Source organism: Corvus kubaryi, unplaced genomic scaffold (assembly GCF_017639235.1).
Source record: "Corvus kubaryi isolate FWS band 111438036 unplaced genomic scaffold, C.kubaryi_AGA036_p1.0 138, whole genome shotgun sequence".
NCBI lineage: Eukaryota > Metazoa > Chordata > Aves > Passeriformes > Corvidae > Corvus > Corvus kubaryi.
In genome coordinates this window covers 11,097,463-11,110,853 of record NW_024580672.1, presented here as the reverse complement: position 1 = coordinate 11,110,853, position 13,391 = coordinate 11,097,463, and the positions used below count along the sequence as shown (strand labels likewise).

Sequence of the window (13,391 nt, the reverse complement as noted above, 5' to 3'; positions counted from 1 at the left end):
GATACCAATCAAAGAATAATTTAGTTTGGAAAAGACCTCTAAGGCCATGGAATCCCTAAGCATGCCCAAGGAGTTGCGTCGATGCTGCTGTTGTGCTGGGTGATGATGAGCTGACCTTGCAGCTGGAGTCACCCATTTAAAACCCCTGTGGAGATTTCTGTCTGTAAAGGCCCACCGCAGTGCAGGTGCTTACAATAAAGTAGTGCTGATGGGAGTCACTGATATGGCTTCCTACTTAATTACAACCTGGATGAGCCATGAGTACAAATACCAGCTTAGTTATAGCTGAGTGTGACTGAAAGGTTTGGGAGAGGAAATAAAACTAAGAGAGAACAGGAAGGTTTATTTCTACAGAATTTAATGGGGAGCTCTTTTCTGTTAGTCTGTTATTCTAAAGGCTGCAGTTCTTTAAGTTTTGCTGACTTGAGGAAAAAACCTGAAGTTTAGGTGAGTGCTTTTGAGGTTTTTCCATGCTGGTTTTATGTGCTGAGTTTAGCTGTTTCTTTATTTGTGTCCTGTATCCCTGTTCCCTGTCTGAGCATGTAATGTAATTACTGAAGGAATGAGCTTCCTGTTGCTGCCTTTAGGTACAAGGGCATGTTCAGGCAGGTTTTGCAGCCCTGGTTACCAGAGGAAAAACTTCCACAAGGCGTGATGTAGCATCTTGGGGCATCTCCTTGCTCTATGTGTGTTATTAAGGCACTTCAGTGAAGATCCTGTAGAAAGTAACCTGCCTTCTTAAGATCAGGTTGTGCATCCTCCTGTTCCTTAGTTAAGTGAAGGTATTATCTTAGTTCTTTTCTCACTATGTGAGTACACATATGCCAAGCAAATGTCTCTCTGTGTTCTGCACTTATAGACTGGGCTGTTTTGCAATGTTTCTGCAGTTATGTACTAGCTTAAATGTTTGTAGTAGCAGAGCAGTGTACAACTGAGGTGTTCTGCACTTTACCTGGCTTTTCAAAAAACACAGATCCCTCTGGAGGTGGTGCTCCTTTCACCCTAACATATCTGCTGTTTGATTATGTGTATGCAAGTCCCTGTACAGCAGCGTAACTTGGTTGGAGTATTGATTCATGCTAGTGCTCTACTCTGTAGCATTCCTAGCACCACCTACTTGTGAAAGATACTAATGTAAATTGTTATCATTGTATGATGAGAGGCTTTAAACACTTTAGTTTGGAAAAAATGATGCAGAAAAGCCTTCGAGTGATTGTATTCCTGGAAACACAAGATTTTCTTTTGACTCCCATTTCAAAAAATCAATAATGCTCTTTGTGAGCTATGTTCTGTATTGTCTAAAGACTGTGACAGAAGGTAGTTGGAATTTTTTTTAAGCTATAGCAAAGTTGTAGATCAGCAGATGCTGCAGCTGTCTGCCTTGGGGATGCAATCAGAGCAGTATTCCCATGGGTAATTCTAGCTCAGATGTTTGAACTTGCACTAGAAATGCAGTGTGTGTTGCTGTTGTGACAGAAAACCCCCTTATATGCTAAAGGGATATGTTGTATGTAATACAACCCCAAGGACTGGATAATCTTTTCTGCCCTTTCCTACTGTTTAGGGTGTTGATCCCCTGAGAAGACTTAGTGCAAGTGCATAAGATTATGCCTTCTGTACTTCTGCATATCCATCCTTGATGTAGGATATGTGGGAATGGGATCTAAGTGTATTTAAAGAACAAATAGTTAAAATGCAAATAGTTTTCTGTGACACTGGTGTGTGTTAACAGAAGAAACCCACTGTAGGCACAAACTCCCTCTGGAGAACTAGGCTGTGTGATCCATTAAGTCCTTTGTAGGGTATCAGGAGACTCTCCCAAGAGCACTTCAAGGACAAAGATGTGTAATTAAGCAGCTGAGAGAGTGGGATGCTGTAGAAGTACAAAACATGTTGCTCTGCTATGCAAACTGTCTAAGATAAGAAAGTGCTGGTAGGTAACTAGAGCTGGGCATGGGAATTAAAGCTGGACTTGAATGATTTGTCTTGGAGCGTATAAAGTAAACAATATATAACAAGGAGGAACCAGATAATTATGGAGTGTCTGAAGCAGCTCTTGCAGGGTAAAACCTTTCAAGGCCACCTGCACCATATCAGTAATACCACATGAAGCTGAGATTGCCAAGGTAATGATATCGGAAGTGTCAGGCTTAGTTATGGATGTGGCAAAACTGAGGAAGAAATAATTCAGGTGGATTGGCTGTTTGGGAGGAGACTGGGGTAAGAGAAGCATGAATGTGGCAGAAAAAGAGGCTCCTGAAATAAGAGAATAATGAATAAAATGAGATAAATTTGAGATCAGCTGACTGAGGGAGTGCAGGTGTCCATGGATGATAGTGAAGCCTGAAGACCCAAGCCTGCAAGAATGCTGAAGTGATGCTCCTTGAACCACCTGCTGGACTCTACATCAGGTCTATGTTGGAAAGACTTGTTGTGGGAGGGCAGAGCAAGTGGGGTAGATGTGCATCCTAGTGCTAAGTGGTGTGGGAGGGAAGGGTGACTCAATAGCATCATGTGTGGTTCATAAGACTTGATTAGTAGCTTCATAGCTGTGTGCAAAGTGATATAAATAACCATGAGATGCTACTGGTGCATTAATGATGTTATTGGTCATTTAGTTGACTTATTGGTGTGCTTGATATAAGTTAGTGTCCTGAGTCTGTTCTCTCAACACTGCAATACGAAGGGAAACAGCTGGGCAGAAGTCACAGCTGGGGGCTCAACCAGGACCTCCTAATTTGGAAGCTTGAGCTAACTGATACTGAGATCTTTTTTTTTTTTTTGAAGAGGAGGATATGTGGATGGAGATGATGGCTATCAGATGAATTCTTGAGTGAGAGGAGGAGCAGGTCTGTGCAGGCTGTTTTTTAACATGGAGGGGATCACTAGGACTGAACACTATGAAGTACATATTAAAATATGCTCAACTAAAAAAACAATGTCTAGATACAGAGCTGTGTCTGGGAAAGGGTTTAAATGAGGAAGAAACATGGTGACTGGGATACTGACACATGGGACACAGATCTGAACCTCAGGTGAGGAAGACATCTGATGCAAATGGTGCCTGCAGAGGTTACTGGGAAGATGAGAATAGTGGTGGTGGGAGCTTTAATAACACAGAAGTTAGGCTAAGATGAAAGGGGAACATGTCAGAAAAAGAGAAACTGTGGAGTATGTCCAAAATGTATAGTCTGGTGCAGCAGACACATACTCAGGGAGAGGCTGAAGAGGTGACAGTGTCAGGATGACCTTGGCAGCAGGCAGGGGTGTTTTCTAGAGCCTTGCCTGCTGATGCAGGCACCCTGTGCTAACACTCATCATGTTCTATTCTTGGTGGCACAGCTGCTCCAGAGCTGCTGTGTTGCCCAGCAGCTGCAGTCAGAGTGGGAGGAGAGGCTACTCCAAACTTCTCTGTCACCAGCGAGTTGCATTTTGACTGCTATTTGACCAGAGTTATGCAGGGGGGGTGCTTTCCACATAACTGCTGTCAAGTAAAGACTTGCTCTGCAATGACTTGGCCTTTTCCTGGTGTTTTGATTTCATACGGAGTCTGGGCTTTGCACAGACCTCCGAAACAAATGCCAGACCCACACTAGACTTCAGTGCTTTCTGGGAATGTTGCTTTGAATAGCTGAAACGGATCTACTCCCTCTTCAAAGGGCCTCTACAAGGGGTGACTGACTGGAATATGCATTAGCTGCTGTTTCCACAGTTACCAGTGCCAGCTGGAGCTCTTTTCTTCATGTTGTACTAGTAACAGCAGGCTGAGACTGGTGTCTTCTGGCTTCAGAAGTTAAATTCTCCCCCTTGGCTGAGCTGAAGGGATTGTTCATGGGGCTCTTGTATCAGCTGTGCTTGTGATATCTTTCCAGTTGGTTTGGGCTGCTGTAAGAATTTGGGCAGTGAAGTAATTCCTGATAGAAAGGTCCCTCCTGTGGTGTGAGGGGAAACAGGGTCAGCCCCAGCACTGCTTGGGGAGTTCCTCAGACTGGGTTAGTGGTGTGGGGAGGCCTGTTCTCTACAGCATCGATTTGTATTGCTGTTAATCACTACTGTCTGCTGGCACCTTGAACTAGGCATGATGCAGTAACCCCTTGTGCAAGTATTTAACACTTCCTGGAGTAATTTGCTGGGGCAGTATGGGTTTGTTTTTCTCTTGGAGAGTGTAGCAAAATGTGGTGCTATTTTATCTTTGTAGGGTGAGTGGGTGTGTGTTCAAAATTCAAGTTTTTCCATTATTAAGCAGCACTGGCATGGGAATCTGATCTTCTAGATAAAAATTAAGGCCTGAAAAGGCCCAGCTTTTAATGGGCTATTACATTTTCCTTGAATTCCTGTGTTGCTGCCAGGCATATCTGGCTGAGAGAAAGCATCCCATTTAGGAAGGCAGCCAAGTGCCTCTGTCCTAAGGATCAGTATTGGTGGTGGAGGATCAAAGTTATTGCATGGTGTTGTGTGGCTTTTTGTACTGCTCTCCCACCTCCTCAAGAAGTACTTGGGAGTCTTCTCCTGGATGAGTTTTACTGAAAAATGTCAAACCAAGCATGACCTTATACTGGTAATAAAGGGATGGAAGTGACTAGGAAAAATATGAAACTGCTTTGTCATGATCTTCTCCCACACACTATCTCCAGCTACCAGGATAAGTGTGTGGGACTGACACCAGAGCTATGGAAGACAAACCTTGGCTGAATAAAAACATTCAGTTTTAACATCTCACTTTAAGCAGTCCTTGAAGTTTTGGGGTTTAAAAAAAAAAAAAATCTTTGCCAAAGCTTTGTCAGGTGGCAAAAAAATTGCAGACTCTGCTCAAAATGGGGAGACTAACTGGAAATAACTCATTACTTCATCTTCACTGGGGGAAATCGGTGCTTTTGCAGTATTCATCCCTGTACCCTTGAGAGTTGTTACAGAGCAATAGCAGGAGATCTGTGGTTTTTTGCAGGGTGGGGAGAGGAAGAGGTCAGGAAAAAAGCTAGAAAGAATAGTCTGAAAGCCTGAGTGCTGAAACAGTGGAAAGGAAAGGGTAACTTAATAGGATCTTCATTTGTGAGCTGATCACAGGGCTATGGAATGAGACAAGAATAGTTTCAGCTGAGAGTTACAGTAAATTAGATGGCCATGTCCTCTCCTGTGGGCCCAGTGTCTCTACAGTTGGCTTGCAGTATGTTCTCTGAGGAAGTATCTAAACCCATTCAAACTTCCAGCCTGACCTGGGGACCCTGCTTCAGCTGGACAGAAGGCTTGGTGAAACCAGCCTCTCCAGACATGTGAGATACCTGTATGAAGTTTCACATGTGGCACACCTGTATGCTGGTAGTGCCCATGGTAGTCAGGCTCACTTTAATCTCTCTCCTACAGAATGTGCAGTCTGGCATGGAGTTGAATATTTACACTTTCCTTTGTTTTCTGTAGCTCACAGTGGTCTCTTGTGTTTCACAAATACCTAAAAAGAAAGCTCACCAAATTCAAAGCTAGCCTAGGTGATAGTAAAGTTCTACTGCCCTGTGATGTCCAGAAAAGCTATGGTCTTCTGCATTTTTAGCTGGTAACTTCTGCTGCTTTAGATACTAGGAAAGCCCTACCAGCCTTGGGCATTTCTGTATTAACTAGTGGTGGATTCATCACCTGTAGTAACTGAGTAGAGAGGGGTGAAACAAAAGCTTCTCTATCAAATGTCCTCTCTGGTTTTGTATTGCAAACATTGCTTGGTTGCTCCATAGCAACTGTGTAGGGCAGCTGGTGTGAAGCACACTTTGCTTGGCAGGTCTTTTCTGGGAGCTGGGGTGTCAGTCCCCTTGACCTGCACCAAGATGTTTGAGGAGGGAAAGGCCTGGCCAGATGACTGGGGCAGTGGGTGAAGGAATTGCTGGAGTCAGCTCTGGAAACCCTGGGAATAGTCTGCAGGCTCATGTTCTTGCCAAGCAGAGATGATGATCTTAGGTTAGTTGTCTGTGACCATCTTTGGAGTTTTCTCTCCTTTTTATTTTGCCTGGTGTCTCATTCAGCTCCAGCCAAGTGGGATTTCAACTCTTTTCCAGCAAGGTCAAAACTGCTGGAAAGGCTTAAAAGGAGGGGCTGCCTTGTCTCTTGCTATGGCCTTTCTTACTGCGTTGGTCCCTTGTTTCTCCCTGCTGCCAACCACTGTTCCCAGTGCCCTGGCTTGGGGGAGGCTTGGCTCCCAGGCACAGCCTACTGCCTGCCCATCCAGGCTTTCCATCTGTGCCACCAATACCTGGCATGTATTGATGGATGTCAGTGGCTCTCAGGACCAGGCAGGCATTTAGCAGAGCTCAACTCATGCTTTAAGGACTGTTTTGCCCTTTCCTGTTCAGGACATTCAAGTGCTGGGCAACAGATGGGTGATTTTTAAATTTTTTTTTTTTCCCCAAGGTATAACAGTGCTTGAAAGTGGGGCAAAGGAGGATGGTAGTCTGAAGAGACAGATCAGTTAGGGTCCCCTCTCCCTTTCTGGTCCTGTAGTTCTTCTTGAAGAGTTGGAGGCTGTCAGATATTTACTTCCAAGACCAGGCCAGCCTCTGGCTGCTGGTACTGGAGAAACAAGAGAGGTAGAAGCAGGTGAATCATAGTATGGTTTGAGTTGGAAGGTACTTAAAGATTATCCAGTTCCAACTCCTCTGCCATGGGCAGGGGCACCTTCCACTAGGCCAGGATTCTCAGAGCCCCATCCAGCCTCACCTGGAATGCTTCCAGGGATGGGGCATCCACAGCTTCTCTGGGCAGCCTGCTCCAGTGCCTCACCACTCTCATAGTAAAGAATTTTGATTTCTAATATTCAATATGAATTCATTCTCCATCAGCTTAAAAGCATTCCCCCTTGTCCTATCACCACTTCCCCTTGTGAAAAGTCCCTTGCCAGCCTTCTTGGAAACCCCCTTTAGGTACTGGAAGGTGCTATACAGTCTCCTTGAGAAGAGGAAGGGGAGAAGAAACTGGGGATTGGACTCCTTCCTCAAGTGGTACCACTTGATGTTGGTGTTTGGAGCTGGTTTTCTCAAATATCTGGCTTTTGATGCCTTCCAGTCATCAGATAGCCTGACAAATGATCACCTTCTGGCCAAACCCTGTTTTCCCTGAAGCAGTGTCTGCTCTTTCTGGTGAGCGTGGGACAGGATCAGGCAAGCAGGTACTGGTGTTCTCAAAGCCCTCTTCTCCTGTATACATGGGTTTGTCATGCTGTAGCTCAGCCTTGTGGAGTCTAGCAGGGCTTTGCTTCAGCTGTGGTCTCCAAAATCCTGTTTCTGGAGGCTGAAGCAGCCTGAAGTTCAATATGAACAACAGGCAGTTGTGTAATGGTGGGGTAAACTGCATTGTCAGTCCCTGGGAGCACCAGGGTGCAGCTCGGCAGGGCAGGAGCATTGTGCTTCTTGCATACCAAAACCTTGTTGCAACACACCTGAGCATTCAGAGCAGTGCTGGGCCCTGCAAGCCAGGAGCTGGGGCTCTGTGCCTTGTGCCCGTGCAGGTAAGGCTGTGTCTGGGTAGTCGGAGAGCTCTGGGGCATGGGGAGAGCTCTGTGCTCGGGAGCAGGCAGGGACAGGGCAGTGCCAGCCAGCAGTGGAGCCTGGCAGAGGCCACCCAGTCAAGGCTTGCCCTGACGGGTTTGCAAACTTCCTCTGGGGCTGTGAAGTCTTGTATACACTGTGTGGGCTGTCAACACCCTCCTCCCAGGTGATCTGCTCCCAGGAAAATGCCTTTGCTTCTGTGGTGGGGCATGTGACAATGCTGCCCTGAAGTGCTTCTAGCCCCACTTAATCCTCATCTTGGTCCCCCTTCTTATCTCTTCAGTTTGCTTCCTCTTGTGGGTCATCCTGCCTGGCTGAGCCACCAGCTTGTTCTCCCTATCTTTCTTCAGTGTAAAATCAAAGTAATAAGTAGCTGTGCTCAGGCTGCCTTGTGATAAACCCCCGGTATTTAGATGGCCTGTCAGTCCTACTCCTTGCAGCTGCCAGGAAGACCTGGGAGCAATGATGCTGCAGCCAAAACAGGTTTTGAGCAAGAGCTGGTCATCAACTAGATGTGAACAGCTTCTTCAGGGTTGTCCTAAACTGGCATGGAGCAGCATACTGACCCAGCAGGAGGGGGTGTAAGCTGGGCTTGCTTGGTTCCATATGATGGATGCAATAGCTGTGTACTCTCTGTGCAGACCACTTGCTCTGAAATACAAGCACTTCAGAGAAGCGTGGGTCTCAATAGAGATGCATGGATGAGCTATTTAAAGAGGTACTGAGACTGGTTTTCAAGAGGAGACCATTTATTCCACGTGCCCACCTCATGCTGCCATTGACACACAACACCGCTTTGGATTTTTGTGGTGGTTCTGAGCAAGTTAGGCAAGTAGGTTGTGAACTTTGTTTCACTTCCTCCTATCTGAGGGGGTGATGGTTTTGATGGGCTTTGTCTCCAAGGCTGCAAGTCTTGTTTAAGGGTGCTGCCTGGTCTTGACTGAATACTCTAGTGCTATTCTGCTGTTCCCTTTGTGGCGTGAAGGCTTCTAGCCTTCAACCCATGGCAAAAGCAGGCTTGAGCTAGTGTGCTTTATGAACCTCTAGGAACAGGAGCAACTTGTGCTGGTTAAGAAGTAAAACCTCCATTTTGCAGTACCCAGCATTGCTTGTGTCAAGCACCTCTTAGGGGACAGCTGAGCTTGCATCTCTCCTCTGTGGGAGAGGCAACTCTAGTTAAGGCTGAAGCAAAAGGAGCCCACAGGACCTGAACTCCACAGGAAAAAAAAAAAAAAAAAGCCATCCAATTTGCTGCCTTTAGTTCTGTGCATGGTCTTGTCCTGTCTCTGATAGCAAACTTTTTTTTTTTTTAAAAAAACAACCCTACGCTATATACAGCTTCCTTTCCTGCCCTAGGGGAGAGGATAATGAGTCATGGGAGGACATTGCTTAATGCCCTGGAGGGTGTTTGGATATCTGCCAAGGGCAGGCTAGGAGCAAATTCAGCTGTAGGTCAGAGCTGCTCAAGGTAAATGCACACTTAAACATGAATGGTAACTAGTGAGACCAGAAAGAGAAACCTATACATGAGAACTTGTCAGAGAAAGTGTAGATGTGCCTGGATTTTGCTCTAGGAATAAACAGTAGGTGTAGCTTTTGTTTGCTTATCAGAGTAAAAGCAGGGCTTTGGGAGGATGGGGAGAGAGTTAAGGACAGTTGAATATCTTTTTCTCTTGCTTAAGATTTCCTTGTCTGGGCAGGACAGCAGTTGACATGACTGCAGCAGGGTTGGGCTGTTGCCTCTTTCCTTTCTTTGCCTGCTTGCTGTGTTTCTTTCCCTTGTGCCTGCCTTCCCCATTTTCATGCCTGCTCAAGGGCCTCCAGCTTCTTGCAGTGTCTTGCTGCCTCCCAGCACTGCAGACTCAAGTCATGAGGATATGAGGCTGACTTTTCTGCCCTCAGTGGTCTTTGTTAGCTTGTTCTCATCTTTGCAACTCCAAGATATGTGGCTTAAATGATGTCTTGCAGAGCAGCTAACAGGCAGTCACTGGCAATGTGGCTCTACTTGTTCTTGATAGGTTACTGCTCCTGCAATCTGTGGGGAGTTCCTTGTATTAATTGTTAATTAGTTGCTATGTTTCCAGTGCTAAGTGAATTTCCTTATTCAGCCTGGAATGTATATAACCAATGTAAATTGTTTCTCTTCCCCTCCTGTCCTCACAGCTTTTGAGACTCAGCAACTGCTCCAGAGAAGTGTCTCCTGTGTAAAACCCCAGGCTCCGGTACAATGTACCAGTCCAGCTTTGTGCCACGGGAGTATTACCCAGCCACGATCCCACCTTCTGCCTATGCCTACCCACCGCTGCGGCCTGGGAGACCAGAGGACGTGTCCAGCTCTGTGATGTTCCCTCCCATCCACATGCACAACTTCTACAGTCGCCCTATCACCTTTGTGGTGGACCGTAACAGCTACCCTCACTATGTGGGAGGTCAGGTGGAGTATCATCACCTCTATAGTGCCTCCAATCCCTATGTCCATCCATACCATGCCTGGCACTTCCCTCCCATGGTCCCTATCCCTCTCTACAATCCCTATGCAAACTACCATCCCTATGCTGCCTACCAGAGGTCAGATCAGTATCGAGACACGTGGCCAGAAGGCTTCACAATGAGAGGGGAGCTTCAATGGGGGAAGCTTGGAAAGGTGTTTGGCCCAAGGAAAGACCTCCCAGAATTTGTGAAGGATGATCTCCGGAGGGTTTATGGCACTTACCCCCGGACCAATGTTTCCATATCTTATCGGAAAGGAGAGTTCTTGGTCAAGGGAGACCCCAAGATAGAAGACCAGGAATATGCAGTGGGAAAAAAGGTCATCGAGCGGGCTGTGACCCCCAGTGCCAGCGAGGCAGATGACAGCAGTGAAGACCGGAACCGTAAGAAGAAAAAGAAACTGAGACATTGAGGTAGTCAGACAGCCAATGGACAGATGCTGCAGTACCCTCATGGGAGCCAGCTGGCAGCTGGTTTTGGTGTAGTTGGCAAGAAACACAAGCAATGGATGCCACCACTCATGTTGATTTTTTTTTTTTTTTTTTTTTTTTAACTGCTCCCCATCCTTCACAATCTTATGGCAGATTTACCCTTTTTGATGCACAAGCCCATCCTGTGAAGAAACCAATGACACCTGACTGTTGGATCAGCTCACTGGTCCTGGTTTTGAAATGAATATTTGATTTCCACTGGTTTGGTTGATTGGTCACAGCCTGGTGGGGGATCTCCAAACAGCAGCCCTTGATCAGAGAAGATGGGCCTCTTCCTGCCTTGTCCAGGGGAAGGGCCTCTAAGCTGCTTCCCTTTCTGGAGAGATAAAAGCTGAATTTCCTCTATGCTGAGGGCAGTGCACATCCCAGAGGACACAGGGGTTCTTGAACACTCTACAGAGCAATTGTCTGCATGTCTTGTCACTGCTGTTTATGACCATATCATTGTGCTTAATCACCATGTGAGGCCTGTATGCAGCACTTCCCTACACTCTGGCAAAAGATCCTGGTGTCCCCATCCTCTTACCCTTGATGACACGGTGCTCAGTGCTCCTGGCCACATGTCCTTGTTGAAACTGCTGTTGAGGCCTTGCTCTGGGTCTAACTTGGCTCTGGCTGCAGGTGCTGGCTCTCCAATGAGGTTACTGAAGTTGTGTGAACCGTGGCACTTCCATAGCTTGGTGGTTGTGTTGGAAGCCTGGAGGGCTGTGAGGGGCTGGGTCTGACTTACTTGCAAACTTCTGTACCTTTTTAATTACTATAAACAATAAAAAAAACCCAAATGCAAATGGTTACATTTCTGATTCTTAACTACCTAACATCAGTCTCTCCTGTGAATAACTTGCGATCAGATCTAGCATCTTTTTGTGAAGTTAGGGATAGCTTCTGCCATGGTTCATGCCCAGCCATGGTTGCTTGGCAGTAGCCTGCCCTGCCCTAGTTTTTTCTGTCAGATTCTCTGGGGATCAGGAGGGACTTTATGAGCATACAGGAGAAATACTGGACCTTCTCTGTCCCCCTGTAGCCTCCTAGTCTCCCCCTGACCTCCCACATGGGAGGGAATGGGATGTTCCCTATCTGCATAGCAAAGGAGAGACTGCAAGGGTGAACTTGGAGGTTCTTGGTTGTTCTGAATTGCTATAAAGTGGATTTTCTTTACTTTTTTTTTTTTTTTAAACTTAGTGCAACAGGTTTTGTTTAACCAATTGCTGAAGTGTCTCGGCAACTGTCTGCATATCCCCTTCCCCAGCTAGCTTCTTGGAAATGTGTTAACTCTGCTGCCAGACAAAGCTGCAAGAGGGCTGAACCAGAAAAACTACTGTAGAAACCTTGGACCAAACTGATGCTCCTTGGCTGTGTTGCAAACAGTGGCAGTGGGACTTGCTGAATGGGCTAGAAAAGGCCTCCACTAATGACTGCTGGCTAATCAGTTATGCTTTTGGTTACCCCATATAGGAAAAAGGCAGCAGTTCTTGCTGGGTTAGTTGTTTGTTGGGGTTTTTTAATATCTTCCTTGGCTGAGCAGGCTGTCCTGCCCAGTGAGGGATGTACAGTTAAATGCCTGCATTACCCTTGCACTGGTGGTGCATTCCCTGTCCTTCCAGCAGCAGCAGCTCCTTTGGGCACCGAACCCAAAATTCATGCATCAGGTCCTTGTGTAGTGCTGCAGCACCCCAGTGGGGTGTGGGAAGGAGTTTCTTCCCCATCCCCTGGAGCTGCTGTGGGACACAGCTGAGCTGTCAGAACTGGATGTTGTCTGCCATTGGCAGGGGCTGCCTTAGGTGAGATCCTGGAAGAGATGCAAACCAGCCCTTCTAGGCAAGGTGAGAAGGAGCATGGGGTTTGCCATATGGTGATGTTGAGCTGCTACGTAAATTACAAGGACTTGCACAGTAACTTATCCTAAATGCCAGTCCTCCAGCTGTTAGATTCCTGGTGGCAGCATGACACTATGTCAGAGTGGAAATGTCCCCAAAACTCAAGGGGCCACAGCCAGGCTCTCCCAGAGGTATGTGATAGATGGGTGAAAACAGAGCCCATTGCCTACACAAATACTTTCTCTAAATATGTGTCTCTACTGGGGTCATCTCCAGGGCCCATGGGGAGACAGAGGGCATAACCCTTAACTCTACCCATCCTTTCCTGTTTATCTTCTCCAAAGTTTTGTTTGGTTTTGCTGCCTGGATTTCTGAACAGGAGATTGCTGGGCACACCCAGGCTGTTGTTCTGACAATGTGTATTTTTAGCAGAGGCTCACAATCGCATGCAGTACAACAGGAGGTAGCAATGTATTTATTTTCTCAAGTGCCATTTCACTTCCAGAGGGAAGAAGACATTCTGTAGTTGGGCTTTTTTTTCACTTGGGGGAAGATGTGCCACAAACCTCCAGTAGCTCTCTGATGGCAGATATTTCTGTGACGGCCATAACTCACCTCCATCCCTAATCTGATCTCTGTGCAGAAGCCAAGATTTACATATTCCTTGTAGGAATAGCTCACAGTTGCATTATCTTCCTGAAGGTTTGAGGCTCAGTTGCTGCCCAGCTGCAGAACTGAATCCATAGGGCATTTTGGAGGCTTTAACGCCTATGGAATTCAGTTCTCAGAGCCAAGCAGCCAGTGCGAGTCAGCTTCCCCTGGCTCCAGCCGGCTCTGTCTCCATCTGCAAGAGGGGAAAAAATAGCAAAGAGCTTGTCATGTCTCTGACAGGGCAGGCACTGAGCTGACACAGATTTTTGCAACTGGGAACTGCCACAAGGAGTTCTGGCACCTGGCACCTCTCACCCCAGAAGCAGCACAGACAGACAGGGCTTTCTTTGGAAACTTTGCTCAAGTTGGCTCTTTGGGGGGGGGGGGGGGGGGGGGGGGGGGGGGGGGGGGGGGGG

At 46.8% G+C, this 13,391-nt stretch overlaps 1 protein-coding gene across 2 annotated transcripts; it reads left to right on the top strand.

The window, feature by feature from the left end:
• Nucleotides 1-216: 216 nt before the first annotated feature.
• Nucleotides 217-11,277, top strand: CUNH10orf95 (chromosome unknown C10orf95 homolog). 2 transcript variants are annotated; one of them, XM_042018490.1, is made up of 2 exons: nt 217-447; nt 9,690-11,277. In XM_042018490.1, exon 2 carries the CDS (start codon nt 9,754-9,756, stop codon nt 10,426-10,428), a length of 675 nt encoding a protein of 224 aa, XP_041874424.1. In that variant the 5' UTR covers nt 217-447; nt 9,690-9,753; the 3' UTR covers nt 10,429-11,277. The 2 variants fall into 2 exon arrangements, with proteins under 2 accessions (XP_041874424.1, XP_041874422.1); XM_042018488.1 differs by lacking the exon at nt 217-447 and adding an exon at nt 2,172-2,411.
• The last annotated feature ends 2,114 nt before the right edge of the window (nt 11,278-13,391 follow it).

Bases quoted from the DNA above. Each gene is read 5' to 3' on its own strand.
- CUNH10orf95 (XM_042018490.1), top strand. From the start codon at position 9,754: ATGTACCAGTCCAGCTTTGTGCCACGGGAGTATTACCCAGCCACGATC.